Raw genomic sequence first — 19803 nt, forward strand, 5'->3', positions numbered from 1 at the left:
AGAGAGACAAAAACCCAAGTTAGCGACCAGGTTTGAAAAATGAGGTGTTTTTTTTTTAAAGTCAACTTAAACATATTTTGTGTTATATAACACGTATTTTGGTACAAAACCATGGCAGGCAGGCCTGAAACTACCATCTTCCTGTGATGAAATATATAGACATTTGTGGTCTTTTCATGCTGAGTTAATGTGAGCTAGATTGAGAGATTATGGGGAGACTGAGAAGGTACATGAAGGCTGAGAGGCAGCAGTGCTATGTAGACAGACAACTTTAGATGTAACAAAGTATGAGAAGCTACCAGTCCAGTTGGTACACAGATTTTTTTCTCTTTTCTTTTTGTCTTTTCTCTCTTTTTCCCCCTTGGTCTATGATAATCTGTTGATAATCTGTGTTAAGATCATATCTATCTGCTGCTAAAGAGGCATAATTATAGGGCAGATTTGTAAATACGTGTTTTCTTAGGTAAGGTCTGAGAAAGCCAAATAGAATTTTGAGAAAACTATTTTTCTGTTGACATAAACATTTAAGAATAAAGTCAGGTACTTGTCATTTGAACTTCCCTGGTGGCTCAGATGGTGAAGAATCTGCCTGCAATGCTGGAAACCAGGGATTTATCCCTGGGTTACGAAGATTCCCTGGAGAAGGGAATGACTGCTGTCTCCAATATTCTTGCCTGGAGAATCCTTGGACTGAAGAGCCTGGCAGGCTACAGACCCATTAATTAAAGGATTACGAACACGAATAATGAGTGTAGTATATAGAGCATTTTGTATTCAAAGAGAATAATCTTAGAATCTAGCATATTTAGGTTTCAGTTTTAGCATATAAAAAGGAATTTAATGGGAGCCTAAATTCTTTTAAAAATAGAAATTTATATAAGATCTTTATCCCATCTGTTTGGTTTCTTTGTTCCTTGGAGGTCTTTGGGATGTAAATATACTCTTTCTGCTTTAACTTCTTAATGCAGTAACTAGCTATTAGAGACTTCAGGATCAGTTCCTGAGCCTACGATTGCAGCCTGGATTTCAGCTTCCCTGGTGGCTCAGATGGTAAAGAGTCTGCCTGCAGTGTGGGAGACCTGGGTTCAATTCCTGGGTCAAGAAAATCCTCTGGAGAAGGAAATTACAACCCACTCCAGTATTCTTGCCTGGAAAATCCTATGGAAAGAGGAGCCTGGCAGGCTACAGTCTATGGGGTCGCAGAGTTGGACATGACTGAGTGACTTCACTCTCTCAGAGACTTCAGAGTACTTGGGTTATAGCAAGGTTATTTCTCCAGTCTTTGCATTTTATACTGTTGTGCCGAGTGACTTACATTGCATTTTCTTTTCATTTTAACCAAGGCTGATTCCAAATACTTTGGAGCTTAGTTTCATAGTGTTCAGCAAGACAGACATAACATCCAGTTTTGTAGAGCTCTTACTTTATCTGGGAAAACAGACTATAAGTGAATGATTACACAAATACTTTCTATTGTGATAAGAGCTGAGAAGAACAGGGTGCTTTAAGATTGTGTTGTTTTGTTGTTGTTCAGTTGGAAGTCATGTCCAGCTCTGTGACCTCATGGTCTGCAGCATGCCAGACTTCCTTGTCCTTCACCGTCTCCAGAGTTTGTTCAAACTCATGTCCATTGAGTCAGTGATGCCATGCAGCCATCTCATCCTCTGTCATCCCCTTCTCCTCCTGCCTTCAGTATTTCCCAGCATCAGGGTCTTTTCCAATGAGTCGGCTCTTCACATGGCCAAAAGGAGGCCAAAGCTTTGGAGTTTCAGCTTCAGCATCAGTCCTTCCAATGAACATTTGGGACTGATTTCCTTTAAGATTGACTGGTTTGATCTTGCAGTCCAAGGGATTCTCAAGAGTCTTCTCCAGCACAATTCAAAAGCATCAACTCTTTGGTGCTCAGCCTTCTTTATGGTCCAACTCTTGCATCCATACATGACTACTGGAAAAACCACAGCTTTGACTATACTGACCCTTTGTCGGCAAAGTGATGTCTCTGTTCTTTAATATGCTGCCTACTTTTATCATAGCTTTTCTTCCAAGAAGCAAATGTCTTTCAGTTTCATGGCTGCAGTCACCATCTGCAGTGATTTTGGAGCCCAAGAAAATGAAGTCTGTCACTGTTTCCAGTTTTTCCCCATCTATTTGCCATGAAGTGATAGGACCGGATCCCATAGTCTTAGTTTTTTGAATCACAAGCTGGAATCAAGATTGCCGGGAGATATATCAGTAACTTCAGATATACAGATGACATCACCCTAATGGCAAAAAGTGAAGAGGACTAAAGAACCTCTTGATGAAGGTAAAAGAGGAGAGTGAAAAAGCTGGCTTAAAAGATTGTGTTAGAGTCCTCATCTACTTTTGAGAGGTAGGAAAGATTTTCTTGTGAACTCGATTTTAAGCTAAGATCTGAACAGTGTGTAAAAGTCAACTAGGCAGTGCAGTATGTGTGTTATTTAACAGAGCCTAGAGCCCCTATTTGGCCTTCGCTGATGGCTCAGCAGGTCAAGAATCTGCCTGCAATTGAGGAGACACAGGAGATGCTGGTTCGATCCCTGGGTCGGGAAGATCCCCTGGAGGAGGAAAATGGCAATCTAGTCCAGTATTCTTGCCTGAAAAGAAATCCGAAGGACAGAGGAGCCTGGCAGGCTATAGTCTGTAGGGTCACAGAGTTGGACACAACTGAGCGACTAATGTAGAACCCCTTTGTAGTATGTGATTAGGCTTAATTTTGAGAAGTGAATTTAATGAGTGGATACTTAGGTCGGCAGCCCAGAACTGCCCAGTGTGGCGGTATAAAATTAGCCTTGTTTTCTTTAGTCACTCTGTTGCTGTTGATTATGCCTCTCCCTCTTTTCTTTTCAAAGAACAGGTACAGTTGCTCATTTGTTCTTCAGATATATTTTTTCTGTGGTTACAGTTTCAGATTGTGTCATTTTCAGCAGAAGATTGTACATACATAAACCAAAAGGAGAACTATTATAATATTATGATGGTATTTTATGTGGAAAAACCTTTTTTATCCTAGGATATTGTGTTTACCTTAACATTGTTGCTTCTGAGACACGCCAAACCAGAAATTAGAGGATTTTTGCATTTTGGTTTTACTTACTAAACATTTAAAAATTCAAATTAATTTATGTTTAGGGTGAAAAGTCAAATAGTAGAGGATGATGAAATTTCTTCCCTGCCTGCAGCTCTTTGTAGTTTCTTCTGTATCTTTCCAGAAATCTTGATTGCCTATATATTTTACACAGATAATCTTTTTCTCTTCTTTAGGGGGAGGGGAAGTTTGTAGGAAATAGCTTTTAAAAATATTTTGTTGATGTACAGTTGACTTGTGATGTTGTATTTCTTCTTATTTAAAAAATTCAGTTATACTGTACATAATTTTTTATACCTTTCTTTCAGTTGACATATCATGAGCAGACAGTAGCAGTTTACAAATAAAGTAAAAGCCCTGTTTATTTAAAAGACAATTGTGTCTTGATAAAATGTCTGTTGATCCTTGGCTTTAAACATTTGTTTCACAGACTCCTTCAGGTCATGGGGACTCTGAAGCCCATGGTGTTATTTGTGGAGCATCATGAAATAATGGTATTCTCTCGTATGAGCAAGAAAGGTTTTGACCAGCAGAAATATGTCTGTATTATATTATGAAATATAAAACTGCAACCAAACTTTTGTATTTTCAAAAGAAGAAGCTAAAAATTAGGCATATTTTCCCATTAATACTTACTTGTTGCTTATGTACTCTTTTCTAATCATTTGTATCATTTCCTGATCACTGCTTTATTATAAGTTCTCTCTCATTAACGGAAAGGTATGCAGACACTGCAGAAGTTTAGTGGAAAAAATTTGGTGGGGAAATAAACTTAAGATTCTGTTAATTTGTTTAATGGTATATGTGTGCATGAGGAAGACTGCTGAGATTCACTTTTATTGGTACGAAAATCTAGTTCCATTTGCTAAGCATCAGTGTTTTGTGTGACTGTCCTCTGAGCTACTGGTTCTAACACTTGGGTTGTTTGTAGAAATTTCCTAGCACCGGCTATTACCTTACCCCTAGCAGTATAGATACAGGAGCTTACTTTCTTCTTGGGTGACTAAACTCAGTAGGCTACAGCTACAGAGTGATTTTATTGTAGCCCTTATCTGTTTGCTTCTCTAAATCAGGTGTTGGGTAAGGCAACATTGACTGACAGATTACCGGAGTTTTTTTCCTACAGTCTTGTTACGTTAGGGCTAGAAGAAACCCTTATCATCTCCTACTTTTGTATGAAGGATAAGAATCCCATTAGACGTTGGTTGACTGACCCTGCTATTTCTTTTGAGAATGAAAGAGATGAAGAAAAGTCTGAAATGAGTGGGGCCCTGGTGCAACAGGCATAAAGTGTCCTGGGGAAAACAGCTGTATGGTCATCCTAGTTATACAAGTCTTGCCAGATAGTCATTCAGAATCTGCCTGAAAGGATTTGTTGCCCCACAGAAAAGCTAGTATTCTAAAAATTAAAAGGTACTAACTAAAAAATTTTAAATTGAGCTAAAGTTTGTCTGCTTGGAACTACTAACTCTTCTTTCCAGCTTTTGCCCTCTGGTACTAAATGTAGTCAGTATATGGCAGTAAACAAAATATATTAGCTCTTTAGAAATTAAAAAAAAAAAACAACAACAAAAAAATAGTTCCCCCTTACCCCTGCAGTCCCCCGTGCCCTTCAGTCTTACAGTTCTTCCCTGTAATTCAGTTTCTGTGCTAGAGAAAACAAAGAAAAGACCATGCTGTTGACTAACCCACCAAGCCCTGGTACTGGGTAGAGTTCACTAAACAACATTTTACAGCACATCCATAATTGTTATCTTCGTATGTTTAGAAGACTTTCAGTGAGATCTCTAGCTTCTCAAAAGCAGACTTTCCAGTTATGATCTCAGTGTTTTATCAGCTTAAGATAGAATGAAGGAATATGTGTAGGAGGCATGCCGATTCTAGTTAAAGAAACAGTAGTTTATACACAGGAAGGCTAGACCTCCAGCTAGCTAATCATAATGCTTACAGTTTTCTCATCATTAAAAATACTTAATGTACATGTATAATACTAGCTACAGATATATCCTTCAGACTAAAAAATTGGGTTTTCCTGTACAGCTTTTCATCACTCTGGTCACTGGGTTAAAGATAACTTTAATTTTCATGTGCTATTGCCCATTTTTTTTTTTTTCCCCAGGAGGCCCATAAATAGGACAAGGTAGGAGGATAACTTTTGAGGTGATGTATGGATGAGACACAGAGCCTGGTTCATTACTGTATATATGTGGGTCCCATTCCATTCTTCCCCTCTTTTTCTGCTGTTTAGGAAGTTGATATAGAATGTAAAATAGAACCATTGAACAGCATAACAGCATGATTAGGGAAAAATTTCTACGAATGGCATTGTCTAACTTGATAATTGTATTGCTTAGTTTGAACCCTTGTGTGAATTTAGAGGAAAGGCAGTCAGATGTCAAAAAAATTAAACAATAGTCCATCTGAGAAAGGAGTGGAGATTCTTCTTGGAGCCAATCTGAGGATTGTAACGCTGGAGACAGTCTTTCAGAAAGTTCTGATTGCTGTTAAAAGTAAAAGCACAAATGTGTAAGTTTTTGAGACAAAAAGTTATACATCAAAGTAACTGGGTTGGGAAGATCCCCTGAAGGAGGAGGAAATGGCAACCCACTCTGGTATTCTTGTCTGGAAAATCGCACGGACAGAGGAGCCTGGCAGGCAACAGTCCATGGGATCTTGAAAGAGTTGGACATGACTTAGTAACTAAACAACATATTGATGCTTTACATAGTCCAACAAGGTAGGTAGTGGGGTCACTGTGACTCCTTACAGGACCGAGAAAGCAGTGTTACCTCCTGAGGAGTTACCTTGCTGGCACGAGATGGAAGCTGCATCTTGGGGGTGAGCAGGCATTCCTTTGTCTTCTAAGGGGATCCAGTCTAGTCAATAGTGAATGCACAATGCACAGGAGAAGGGAAGGAGTGGTGACTCAAAACAGCAGAAAAATGTTTATGCTGAAATTTTTCTTGTCCTGCCTTAAAAATAAGTTTGTTTTATCACATTATAGGTTAATCTGTAGAGACACCAAAGATATATAAAAAATTACAGTGTTACATTTAAAGTGAGTTGGAAGTTCTGTGCCACAGTGGACAGAGACTGTTGACTGAATTATTGGGTTTTACTGTTGACACAGAGCAACTGTTCACCGTATACTATAATTTTGTAAAAATGAAACTGAAGGTGTTAGTAGGGCGGTTGAAATTAATTGGTGTGTTGTGTAAGTTCCAAAACTTTATTTCTGAGATCATATGTAAAAATGTCTGTAGTAACTGTTTTTATTGTAGTTATGTGAATGTGTTTTGATAGGTTGAAGAAGAGAGTTGGTCATTCTGGGGAGCATATTCGATGTGGTAGGGGTGTTTCCTGTGAGGAATTAGGGCAGAGCTGTTTGTCATACAGGGTTTTCTTTTTAATACAGTTCATCTCCATTTGCAGTATTAATAGTAGATATGGAAAATGGTTTTCCCCTTTTTTTTTTAAATTTAGACACCTTCACTATTATTTGTTTGCTACTGCTACTGCTAAGTTGCTTCATTCGTTTCTGACTCTGTGCAGCCCCATAGATGGCAGCCCACCAGGCTCCCCCATCCCTGGGATTCTGCAGGCAAGAACACTGGAGTGGGTTGCCATTTCCTTCTCCAGTGCATGAAAGGAAAAGTGAAAGTGAAGTCGCTCAGTCATGTCTGACTCTTAGCAACCCCATGGACTGCAGCCTTCCAGGCTCCTCGGTCCATGGGATTTTCCAGGCAAGAGTACTGGAGTGGGGTGCCATTGCCTTCTCCAATTATTTATTTAGTAACACTAACTTCTATATATACTAAATATACTCATATAGGCTAAATTACTAAATACAAGCTATTTCTAAGTATATATCTGTATTTTGTTTGACTTGATTTGTTCATGTGACATTTTTGGTCTTAAAAATGTGGTCAAAGGTGACTGAATGCATTGGGAGCTCTCCTGAGTGCCTTGTAATGGGAAACATGGAATATGCTTCATGACCCTAGAGCAGAGTGTTGCTAGTCAAGAGGTTGCTCATTTAGTGCCTACTTAGAAAAGCCCTGCAAGTAAATAAATGTAAAAGCTCATAGAGTTGACTTTGTGCTTATTTGAATTCACTTTCTGTGAATGAATTTTGTTACATAAATTTTGATGCTGTCAACGGAAGAAAAACACATAACCTAAAAGTTGCAAGTTATGTTTTATTTGGGGACCTTAGTGAGGACTGTAGCCCAGGAGACAACCTCTCAGGTAGGTCTGAGGAACTGTTCTGAAGAGGTTAGGCAGAAGCCAGGATTCGTAGGAGTTTTTTTCTGGGGGAAGGCCAGGGGAATAGTAGAACATGAAAAGAATACTGTTAATCACAAAAAACAGACGTCTGAAGTTAAAAGTTAATGATTTTAGTTCTTTTCTACGACTGAGCGACTTCACTTTCACTTTTCACTTCCATGCACTGGAGAAGGAAATGGCAACCCACTCCAGTGTTCTTGCCTGGAGAATCCCAGGGACGGGAGAGCCTGGTGGGCTGCCATCTATGGGGTCGCACAGAGTTGGACACGACTGAAGCGACTTAGCAGCAGCAGCAGCAGCTATGTGTGCACATGTGCTCAGTTGCTCACTTATGGCCGGTTCTTTGTGATTGCATGGACTGTAATCTGCCAGGCTCTTTTCTCCATGAGATTTTACAGGCAAGAATACTGGAGTGGGTTGCTATTTCCTCCTCCAGGGGATCTTCCTGACCCAGGGATTGAACCAGTCCCTCCTGTGTCTCCTGCATTGGCAGGTGGATTCTTTACCACTGTGCCACCTGGGAGGCCCTTTGTGCAGAAGATAGTAAAGTCTGGGCTTGTTGAAATTATTCTTCATATGTGCTTCTTAACTACCCAGGGCCTGTATCCTCTCTTTCACCATCCTGAGTTCCTCTCAGGGTACAGTGAATGTGGTTGGCGGTGTTTGTTGGTAGCTTGATGGTGGGCAACCTTCATTGCTTGCTGGAATGACAGGCAACGTTTTTCCACAGTGTTATGAAAAAGGTTGTCTTTTTGAGATGATTTTAGGTTGATTTGTTTTGTTAAAAATTATAATTCATTTATGAACTTTAAAAAGTGTTTTGCTAGTGTAATCTCTTACCCCAAGACACATCCAAACAGCAATGAAGCAAATTGACCTCCTGTTTTACTTCACATATTTAAAAAAATTCTTTAGTGACTACTTATTAGACTGAAGCACTACATAATTTCTGTTTTTGAGTTTATAAAGTAAAGTATATTAAACGAGAAGAAGGGTAGAACTAGTATTTGCCAAATGCCTTTTGTGTGTTTGGCATTATGCTAGTTGATTTTTAAATATTACTTTACAGTTCTGTGAGGATTTTCGTTTCATTTAGAATTTACATGTGGAGTCACTAAGGTACAGAGAAAGTAAGTTTAGTAAAGCTTATAAAAAGTGGAGTAATAATTTTCATGTTCTAAAATTAAAAATGCATTATATCACAGCATGCAGATTAATTCTCTTGACACACTTTTTTTTTTTTTTTTTTTTTTACTATAAAGCAGGAGGTGTGCAGCCACATTGCTTGGATTTGATTCATGGCTTAGCCTTCCTACCTATTGTGATGTTTGGCAAATTACTCTTAAGTCTTCATGTCCAAGGTGGTTTTGGTTTGGTTGGTTTGGTTTTCTTTTCCTTTTTTCTTTTAGCCTGTCAAATGGGGATAACAGTCTCTTGTTGGTTGTGAGGATTAAATGAGTTAAACCATAAAGATCTTAGTATATTATCTAATCTTATTGAACTTTCAGTAAATTGGTTGTAATGAAGAATAGTTTTCAAAGTTTTATATGCACAGTGACTTATTTTGCTTTATAAGTAATTCTTTTAGAACTTAGGAGAACTTCAGAGTATTCCACATTTTTAGAATGTTTATAAATTGTTATTATATTTCATTAATTCATTTATATAAGATACCAGTATAATAGATATGGTATGGTTGTATTAGGAGTTTTACTTTTCTTGCTGTATACAGTGATTAATACGTGGTAGACAATATGTATTGCAGGATTGAGCGAACTTGAATCTGTTTGTTATCATTACCTCTTTTTCCTATAAATTCCTAAAAATTTGACCTTTATTCTTCTTATAAATTATAAAAATTCTAAACTTAATGACTGATTATGTCTCTCAAAAATTTTATTCATCTTTTTAAATGCTATTTTAGCTTGTTTTTAGCTAAAAAAGAAAAATAAAAACGATTCTTTGCCTGAAATAATCTTTAAAAATTTAAAGAAAATGTGCTTTACATTAATGTTTTCATTTTTGTTTGCTCTCTCAGCTTCACAATGAAGAGGATAATTCAGAATCGTCTGCTGTAGAGCAGCCATCTACTTCAAACTCAGCACCACACACCATGCAGGCTGCTTCTTCAGCATCTGGACATGAGACTGACTCTTCTCCTCCTCCTTACAGTAGTATTACCGTGGAAGTACCTACAACTTCAGGTACTGTTGCTCTTAGTAGGGAACTGCTAGTAATGTTTTTAATAACTTAATTTTTTTTTTTTAACCAGTATGGTTTTGTATAATTATCAAGTCTGTTAATGGGCTTCTCTAAAACAAATTTTTCTAAAGGTAGTTTATAAAATAATTTACTCTGTGCCCTATGTGTCTCACATTTTAAAAATTAATTTAAAATTGTAGCTTGTCAAGCTTTCTTATGCTTGCTAGAATCCATTTCCAGTGGACTAACCTATATAACTTTTGGAAGAAATAATACATACCTATAGATTCATGCACACATATAATGCCTACAGACATGCATGTATTAACATACCCATACATGTGTGTGTTTATTTGTATAGTCATAAAACCAGGTATTATTCATGATGAACGTGAGTGGGAATGTGGTTTGCATATGTGAATGGAGGTGAAGGGTGTACATAATGTTCCCCCCTGCACATGGTAATATTTCTTGAATATAAGGCAGTGATTCTCACTTGCTACTATTCATCTCATCCTTTCAGGTCATTCTCAAGAATACCCTCATCTGTTTCTCTGGCCACAATTTATATTTTCCCAGTAATGCTAAGTTAATCATTCTGTGATGGAAGATGCTAAGAGTGAAAGTCCCTTTGCTGAATGTCCCTCTGTTGTAGCTACTATTTGTTTAACAGACCACCTCAAACCTCATGGAGTAAAATAACAGTCATTATTATCAATTCTCAGAATTTGGAGCGTGAGCTTGGCTCCATGATGAAGTTCTCTGCTAGAGTCTCCTGTGATTGTTGTCTGATACAGGCAATTGCAGGCTTACTTATTCACACATTTATTTACTGGTTGAGGCAGGTTTAAACTGGGGTCTCAGCTGAGGCTTTTGGCCAGAACAGTTATTGGTGGCCTCATCTTGTGGTCTGGGCTCCTCTCTGAATGCAAGCTGACTTCTAAGAAGAAGTGTTCTGAGGGAAACGCAGATAGAATGGGTTACATTGCCTCAAAAGTCACAGTGCAGGTTGTTAGAAGTGAGTCAGTTTAGTCTCTCTTCAGGATTATTGAAGAATTAGTCTCTGCCTCTTCATGGAAGTGTTTCAAAGAATAGACTGTGGTTTAAAACCACCACAGCTGTATACAGCCTCAGCCTCTTCGCAACCAGGCCTGCTCCTTTGACCGTCTCCCCTATTTCAGTAAATGGCTCTAGCAGGCCAGAAACTGGGAGTCAGCTTTTTGGTATCCTATTATAAAATCATGTGGTTTTTCTCCTTCAGTTTTTGTTGTCATGAAATATTTTATTAACATTTCTTCTTGAAGCTAATCCATCCCTATATGCTTGGTCTTTTTGTCATCGTGTTCCAGTGTTTCCTGGATTTGAATTCATTAATATTTTAGTGTTTTTGCAGCTTTTTTGATGTGATCTGTAACTTTATGTACTGTCTTTTTGGTTTGGAAAAAGCAAACTGTTGGAAAGCAAAGTTGAAAGCAAAATTTTTTGAAAGCAACATAAAATGACTTGAGAAGCTTCTCATTTTTCTATGATGTATAGTGGTTTTGATAAAGTAGCATGATATTTTTTTTATTGCAAATATTTCCTCATTTTTATTTTATAATTAAACATATAATTGAACATTAAACATATATAATTATTATTTTTTTAAATTTTATTTTTACTTTATTTTACTTTATAATACTGTATTGGTTTTGCCATACATTGACATGAATCTGCCACAGGTGTATACGAGCGCCCAATCCTGAATCCCCCTCCCACCTCCCACCCCATATCATCTCTCTGGATCATCCCTGTTCACCAGCCCCAAGCATTCTGTATCTTGTATCGAACATAGACTGGTGCTTCGTTTCTTACATGATAGTATACATGTTTCAATGCCATGATATTTTTAAAGGTTAGGCGGATTTCAGCTGTGAAACAAGTGAAGCCTGGTACCTAGATGTTCAGTTATTCTCACCATCTCCTTTGTGATTCCTGGTCGTTTAAATTTTTTCACCTCTGCTAAGAGGCCATTCCTGACTAATGGAGAGTAAGAACTGAGTAATTCTAGAATTTGGGGTCTTTGCTTAATGAAAGCTATTATACTATTTTTCTTTAGCTTTTTGGTCAATGTTAAATTTTTGGTATGGACAGCACCTGTTTTCTGTGGAGATTATGTTCTTCAGTAGGTCCTTTTATGACTGTTTTTATAGATCTGAGCAACATCAGTTATAAAAGGTGACATTTGTATATAATGCTTCACTTTTTACAGAGTCCTCTTGAATACTGTTCTGTTTTATCCCATAATAGCAAGTAATACATCGCTGGGTCGGCTTCATAGATGAGAAAGGAGAATTTCATAAGACTTAAGTGATGTGCTTGAGGTTACACAACTTCCAAGAAGGAGGGCTAGGGTTGGAACTCCCCAGACTTAACATTCTGTGGTTGAGAACCAACCTTTGCCTTAAAGGGGAGAAGAAAAGGAAGTAAAATTGACAAGTGAAAATTAAAGATTCGTCATCTCAACTTTTACCTGTTATTGGCAGAGGTATTTTTTCTATTGTGGGGGTTTAAAGTTTTTAATAACTTACATATATATATATATTTTTAATTGGAGAATAATTGCTTTACAGTGTTTCACATCTAGTTTTAAGGTAAAGGATCTCATTACCTTGTATAATATATATGCCAGTGTTTGAGGTTTTTACATAAATATTTATTTATCTTATTTTTGACTGTGCTGACTCTTCATTGCTGCGTGCGGGTTTTCTCCAGTTACAGTGAGCAGGGGCTACTCTTCAGAGTGGTGTGTGGGCTTCTCATTGTCGTGTCGCCTCTCGCTGCAAGATCAGGCTCTAGGGTGCTTGGGCTGCAGTAGTTGTGGTACATAGGCTTAGTTGGCCCGAGGCATGTTGGATCTTTCTGGACCAGGGATTGAACTTGTGTCCTCTGCAGTACAAGGTGGATTCTTAACCACTAGACCACCAGGGAAGCCACCATTGTTTCAGTTTTAAAAGTTTATAATTTTAATGTTATTGCCTTAAACTTCATAATCATTGTTTTTACTGAAGTTTTGCTTCTACTTTGGTCTTCAGAACTAAAGAAATCTATTTACTTGACTGTGTGCAGTGTTTTTACATCCTAATCATAAGTCTTTTCTAAGACTTTGTGACTCTTGTGCCTTTTGTTGGATAACATTCAGTATTATGCTGCCGCTCACCACTTCCTGTTACTAAGTTAGAAATTGCCTAACTTCAGACCCTTAGCTCTTATTGATAGCATTAAAAATACTTATTTTTAAAACCTATAGACCTTAAAATACAATAGGAAAAATTTTGCTGGAGTGTAGTGTGTTTTCATGTTGAAAATGCAAGAAAGTCTGATAAAGATAGGTAAAATTATAAACAATATAGAAAATGTGAAAATACTGTCATTATAATAGAGGAAATCACAGAAGTAGTGTTAAACACTGTGGTATGAACTACTTTTAGAATCTGCCTGTTGCTTATGTCAGTAATTCTAGCACATCTTAGTCGACTGATTGACCTATGTGTATGATTTTACTTATACGCAAGTTGGTAATAAATGTTGCAGCTTAAAAAAAATAGTTTATTGTAATATACTTCTGGAGATCATATTTCAAAAATAGCTTAAAAATTGCGGAGGGACAAACTCTTCCAAAAAAAGAAAATCTAAAGAGCTAGGTAGATGCAGAGAAAATGGGAGAAGGGATAAGAGTAAAAAAGAGTTAAAAGCATTAATCTTTTAGCAAAGAGAAATACTGAGTTTGCTTAGGAGTTGCTAAAATTGCCCCATGTAGAAAAATTAATGTCATATATTAGCAGAACAGAGTCTTTGGAGTCTGGAAATTTCTGGGTACTGCCACTTCTTGATTGTGTGATCCTGGGCAAATCACCTAACTTTTCTGAGCCTCAGGGTTGCTGGGGTTAATGTATTTAGAAGTGGTATAGGAGGTGGCGAGTGCTATTTCAGTGTTTTGGTTTTTCTTTTTTAACTATTATTCCTGCTGTTTTTACTTTTTTTGACTGTGAGATTATGGGCAGATAACTTCTCTGAGCACAGCAAGTGGGTGCACAGAGCACGTTCACATATGGTGAGTTTCTTACCTCGTTAGTGTTGCACACACTTTCAGAGTCTCTTTCTTGATGCCCTTGTTTCGTGTATCAGTCTCTGGATGATATTTATCAGTCCTTTCTCAATATAGGACTCCAAGAATATGATGTAGTAAAAATTTATATGTTATACAGCTTATAATGTAGGACTACAAATGGCAGTGATCATCCTCAGTGGTATTCTGTAACTTGTTAAATGTATTATGGCTGTAAAAATGTCACTAGTTTGTTTTAATGGTTATCTTTTTTTAAAACCCTTTCCTTCAGATACAGAAGTTTACAGTGAATTTTATCCTGTGCCGCCTCCTTACAGTGTTGCTACCTCTCTTCCCACGTACGATGAAGCTGAAAAGGCCAAGGCTGCTGCAATGGCAGCTGCAGCAGCAGAAACATCTCAAAGAGTAAGACAGTGCTGTTGTTTCCTTTTGAGAATAATATCCAAGATAGTTCTCTCTGCATGCATTTTTTTTTTTTTTTTAGTATTTTCTATACTGCTGCTCATTTGTGTCATTGTGTTTTGGCACTCTCTGAGTGAAATATACCTTCTGCATTCCTTGACCCCCCTCATTGTTGTTTCTGTTGGTCTTTTCCTGCACCCTGTCTCAGACTGTGGTCATCTAGGTGTTCTTTTTACCATTAATGTATCATTTTCTAAACTTGATTTCAGGCATCTCCTGCACTAAGACTCATCCCTCCCACCCTTCCCCCTGCCATCCCTCTGACTTCCTCATGCAAGTTACCCCCACCCTGTTGACATCTTCACTGTTAATGAAGTACCTTTAGTGTCTTGTCTTTCTTTCTTATGTAGCTTAGATTCTGTGGTCCATAACTATAATTATAAATCATTATTTTCTATTCATTTTTTATACATTAGCACAGCCAGTCCAGTGACTCTATGAGTGTACTTGCAGTAGGTTAAAACATTCACAGGCAAGTCTGGGTCAGTCTCTTGTGGGCTCACTGCTCCTTTCTCCTGGGTCCTGGTGTGCACAAGGTTTTGTTTGTAACCTCTAAGAGTCTGTTTCACCAGTCCTGTGTAAGTTCTGGCAGCTCTGTGGTGGGGTTAATGGCAACCTCCTCCAAGAGGGTTTAGCTATACCCAGGTCTGCTGCACCCAGAGCCCCTGCCCCCGCAGCAGGCCACTGCTGACCCGTACCTCCGCAGGAGACATTCAAACACTCAAAAGCAGGTCTGGCTCAGTCTCTGTGGGGTCTTCTGGTGAGGACAAGGTTTTGTTTGAGCCCTCTGAGCGTCTCTGGCAGGTATGGAGTTTCATTCTAAACATGATTTTGCCTCTCCTACCATCTTGCTGGGGCTTCTCCTTTGCCCTTTGACATGAGGTATCTCTCTTTGGTGTCTGAGGAGGCCTTACAAATAGCTGAGAAAAGAAGAGAAGCTAAAGACAAAGGAGAAAAGGAAAGATATACTCATTTGAATGCAGAGTTCCAAAGAATAGCAAGGAGAGCTAAGAAAGCCTTCCTCTGTGGTCAGTGCAAAGAAATAGAGGAAAACAATAGAAAGGGAAAGACCAGAGATCTCGTCAAGAAAATTTAGAGATACCAGGGGAACGTTTCATGCAAAGATGGGCACAATAAAGGACAGAAATGGTGTGGACCTAACAGAAGCAGAAGATACTAAGAAGAGGTGGCAAGAATACACAGAATAACTATACAAAAAAGATCCTCATGACCCAGATAACCACAATGGTGTGATAACTCACCTAGAGCCAGACATCCTGAAATGGGAAGTCAAGTGGGCCTTAGGAAGCATCACTAGGAACAAAGCTAGTGTAGGTGATGGAGTTCCAGTTGAGCTATTTCAAATCCTAAAAGATGATGCTGTGAAAGTGCTGCGCTCAATATGCCAGCAAATTTGGAAAACTCAGCAGTGGCCATAGGACTGGAAAAGGTCAGTTTTCATTCCAATCCCAAAGAAAGGCAATGCCAAAGAATGCTCAAATTACTGCACAGTTGCACTCATCTCACATGCTAGCAAAGTTATGCTCAAAATTCTCCAATCTAGGCTTCAAGAATACATGAACCGTGAACTTGCAGATGTTCAAACTGGATTTAGAAAAGGCAGAGGAACCAGAGATCAAATTGCCAACATCCATTGGATCATCAAGAAAACAACAGAGTTCCAGAAAAACATCTACTTCTGCTTTATTGACAATGCCAAAGCCTTTGACTGTGTGGATCACAATAAACTGTGGGAAATTCTTCAAAAGATGGGAATACCAGATCACTTTATCTGCCCCCTGAGACATGTGTATGCAGGTCAAGAAGCAACAGTTAGAACTGGACATGGAACAACAGACTGGCTCCAAATCAGGAAAAGAAGTACATTAAGGCTGTTTGTTGTCACCCTGCTTATTTAACTTAACATGCAGAGTACATCATGAGAATGCCAGGCTGAAGCACAAGCTGGAATCAAAATTGCTGGGAGAAATATCAATAACCTCAGATACACAGATGATACCACCCTTACGGCAGAAGATGAAGAAGTAAAGAGCCTCTTGATGAAAGTGAAAGAGGAGAGTGAAAAAGTTGACTTAAGACTCAGCATTCAGAAAAATAAGATCATGGCATCCAGTCCCATCACTTCATGGCAAATAGATGGGGAAACAGTGAGAGACTATTTTTTTGGGTCTCCAAAATCACTGCAGATGGTGACTGCAGCCGTGAAATTAAAAGACACTTGCTCCTTGGAAGAAAACTATGATAAACCTAGACAGCATATTAAAGAACAGAGATATGACTTTGCCAACAAAAGTCTGTCCAGTCAAAGCTATGGTTTTACCAGTAGCCATTTATGGATGTGAGAGTTGGAGTATAAAAAAAGCTGAGTGCCAAAGAATTGATTCTTTCGAACTGTGGTGCTAGAGAAGATGCTTGAGAGTCCCTTGGACAGCAAGGAGATCGAGCCAGTCCATTCTGAAGGAGATCAGTCCTGAATATTCATTGGAAGGACTGATGCTGAAGCTGAAACTCCAGTACTTTGGCCACCTGATGTGAAGAACTTACTCGTTTGAAAAGACCCTGATGTTGGGGAAAGATTGAAGGCAGGAGGAGAAGGGGATGATAGAGGATGAGATGGTTGGATGGCCTCACTGACTCAATGGACATGAGTTTGAGTAAGCTCCGGGAGTTGGTGATGGACCATGGACGCCTGGTGTGCTGCAGTCTGTGGGGTCGAAAAGAACTGGACACAACTGAGCGATTGACCTGAACTGAACTGAACTGAGGTTAAAACACAAAGAAAGAATTTACCAGGCCTACAAACTTGTTTGTCAGTTCACTTTTTTTTTCTTTTTCTGTCGTTTGAACACATGCCACCCCAGGATTTGGGAATGATGGTCAAAGATTCCACCACCCCTTCTCCCCCATCTTCCCTGTCTTGGTAATCGAGTTAGTGATAGATGCATATGTTACTTCCTGTTCTGGTAAAGGAGTGGCTCTCTCGATAAAAGGGAGTGAGCTGTATGTATGCTGTTATTCTTCAGTCATGTAAAAAGTGGGGAATTACGTACATTTTACTGTGGCTGCAAGCAGGACTAGAGTTTGTTACCTTTTTTTCTTGCCTTAGAATTTAGAGATGTCATTTCAAATCTTGGATTCATCCCCATTTTGTTCAGGAAAAGAACACAACATATGTCATGGAGGAAAGCGTGAATGAGGTGAGGGGCCAAGGTGGGGAGGAGCGTGTTTGTACGTGCAGCATTCTTACCCTGCCACCAACAGGCCAGCGCCCAACGAGTAGATTGTCTGATGGGTGAGCGGGTCAGGTTTCTTTCATCAGCCACAACCGTCTCCACACCTTCTCCCACTCCCGTCCTCCAGCACACACAGAGTTAAACATCATCATAATTAGTTTGGGGCACATAAGATAGTAAACCGCAAATTTATTATTGATGCATTTTCCATCTGAGAGTTAAATAAGTTTCTGTTAAGACCATGATATAAATATAGCTCAGTCAGTAAGGATTTTTGATGTTGGGAGGGGAGAGTTATGGAGCAGGAGGACAGATCTGTAAGGTGTGGAGGTTTTATTAGTGCATGTGTGTTTATGTACGTGTTTGGATATACATTCACACACTCTCTTGGTGGCGTGGGACGGGAGCTCCTTTTCTCAGGGAATGTCTCCCTGGGGACTTTGGAAATGGTAAAGGTCTTTAGGGCTTTCCTGGTGGCTCAGATGGTAAAGAATCTGTCTGCGGGGCAGGAGACCCAGGTTCGATCTCTGGGTTGGGAAGATGCCCTAGAGAAAGGAATGGGTACCCACTCCAGTAAAGGATGGTAAGGACCTTATGTCCTCTGTTGCCCTAACTTCCACTCTATTGGATCAAAACTAAAGAGAAAGTAAGAATCATTAAGTCTTGTTCTCTGTGTCTTGAGATAGAAGTGATTTTACCTTTTGGAGAGAAAACTGAAGTGTTACTGTTAGAACCTCTCACTGTCGTCATTTCCAGTGTCTTGTTTTAGAAAGTAATGTGATTCTCTGCCTGAATTGGAATATGCCCATAAAGAAAAGTTTTCTGTTTTTACTTGTTTCTGAGACCATTTTAACTCTAAGAGCTTGTGAAGATTGTGGAAAATAGAAACAGAGTTGTACAAAGAAACTAACTTTGACCCTTGTAAAATATCTTTCAAATTTGTCTGTTTCTGTCCCCCTCTTTCTGCAGATTATCGTCAAGTATGAGTTTCTCTACCTGATTTGGATAAAAAACTGATCTGATTAGCACTTGAGTACTTCAGTTGTAAATAAATCTCAACTGGATTAACTGAAAGTTTATTTCTTAAACCCAGTTTCATTGGGGGAATATAGGTAGTCAGGACACTTGGAAACAATACTGTTTTCTACTGTTTCTTATTTTTATTGTGTAGGGTTGCAGGTATGATTATGTGATGACTCAGTAGATTTACTAAAATGCATTACCCATTTTTAATATTTCTATAAAAAATAGAACCAAAGAGCCTCTTGATGAAAGTGAAAGAGGAGAGTGAAAAAATTGGCTTAAAGCTCGACATTCAGAAAATGAAGATCATGGCATCCGGTCCCATCACTTCATGGCAGATAGATGGGGAAACAGTGGAAACAGTGGCTGACTTTATTTTCTGAGCTCCAAAATCACTGCAGATGGTGATTGCAGCCATGAAATTAAAAGACGCTTACTCCTTGAAAGGAAAGTTACGACCAACCTAGACAGCATATTAAAAAAGCAGAGACATTACTTTGTCAACGAAGGTCCATCTAGTCAAGGCTATGGTTTTCTAGTAGTCATGTATGAATGTGAAAGTTGGACTGTGAAGAAAGCTGAGTGCTGAAGAATTGATGCTTTTGAACTGTGGTGTCGGAGAAGACTCTTGAGAGTCCCTTGGACTGCAAGGAGATCCAGTCAGTCCATCCTAAAGGAAATCAGTCCTGGGTGTTCATTGGTAGGACTGATGTTGAAGCTGAAACTCCAGTATTTTGGCCACCTGATGCGAAGAGCTGACTTATTGGAAAAGATCCTGATGCTGGGAAAGATTAAGGGCAGGAGAAGGGGATGACAGAGGATGAGATGATTGGATGGCATCACCGACTCAATGGACATAGGTTTGGGTGGACTCTGGGAGTTGGTGATGGAGAGGGAGGCCTGGTGTGCTGTGGTTCCTGGAGTTACAAAGAGTCGGACATGACTGAGCGACTGAACTGAACTGAACTGATGAAAAATATTTGAATTTCACATAATTCACTTTATAAAACTTTTAAACATGGCTTGCCACTTAGTCTCATCTTATAAGCATATAGTAGATAGGATTCATTTTTTTGTACCTTGTTTAAAATTTTGAGTACAATTTTGACACAAAAGCTAGCACTTGATAAATTATGCACAACCCCAAAACTATTTCTAATACCTAGCTATTACCTAGCACATCCTTGGTGTTTCGTAAATAAGTTAGTTAAGTTAATGGATGCTTACTTTAAAATAGCCAGTGTGGGAATTTAGAAAAAATACTATTGTTGTCCTAAGACAGCTGTTTGTTGTAAATTTTTTCTTAAAGGGCTTCTAAGTCAATGTTTAATGTAATTGAAATTATTGTGTGGCTACCATCT

At 38.7% G+C, this 19803-nt stretch overlaps 1 protein-coding gene across 2 annotated transcripts in view; it reads left to right on the forward strand.

Annotated features, from left to right (window-relative positions):
* The window catches only part of NDFIP2 (Nedd4 family interacting protein 2), a 73847-nt gene that overhangs the window by 27759 nt on the left and 26285 nt on the right, over positions 1–19803 (forward strand). For both annotated transcript variants that reach the window (XM_060394199.1, XM_004012195.6), the window contains exons 2-3: positions 9432–9597; positions 13975–14108. In XM_060394199.1, coding sequence (XP_060250182.1) covers positions 9432–9597; positions 13975–14108 — 300 coding nt within the window. The remainder of the gene's footprint in view (positions 1–9431; positions 9598–13974; positions 14109–19803) is intronic.

This window comes from Ovis aries, chromosome 10 (assembly GCF_016772045.2).
Source record: "Ovis aries strain OAR_USU_Benz2616 breed Rambouillet chromosome 10, ARS-UI_Ramb_v3.0, whole genome shotgun sequence".
NCBI lineage: Eukaryota > Metazoa > Chordata > Mammalia > Artiodactyla > Bovidae > Ovis > Ovis aries.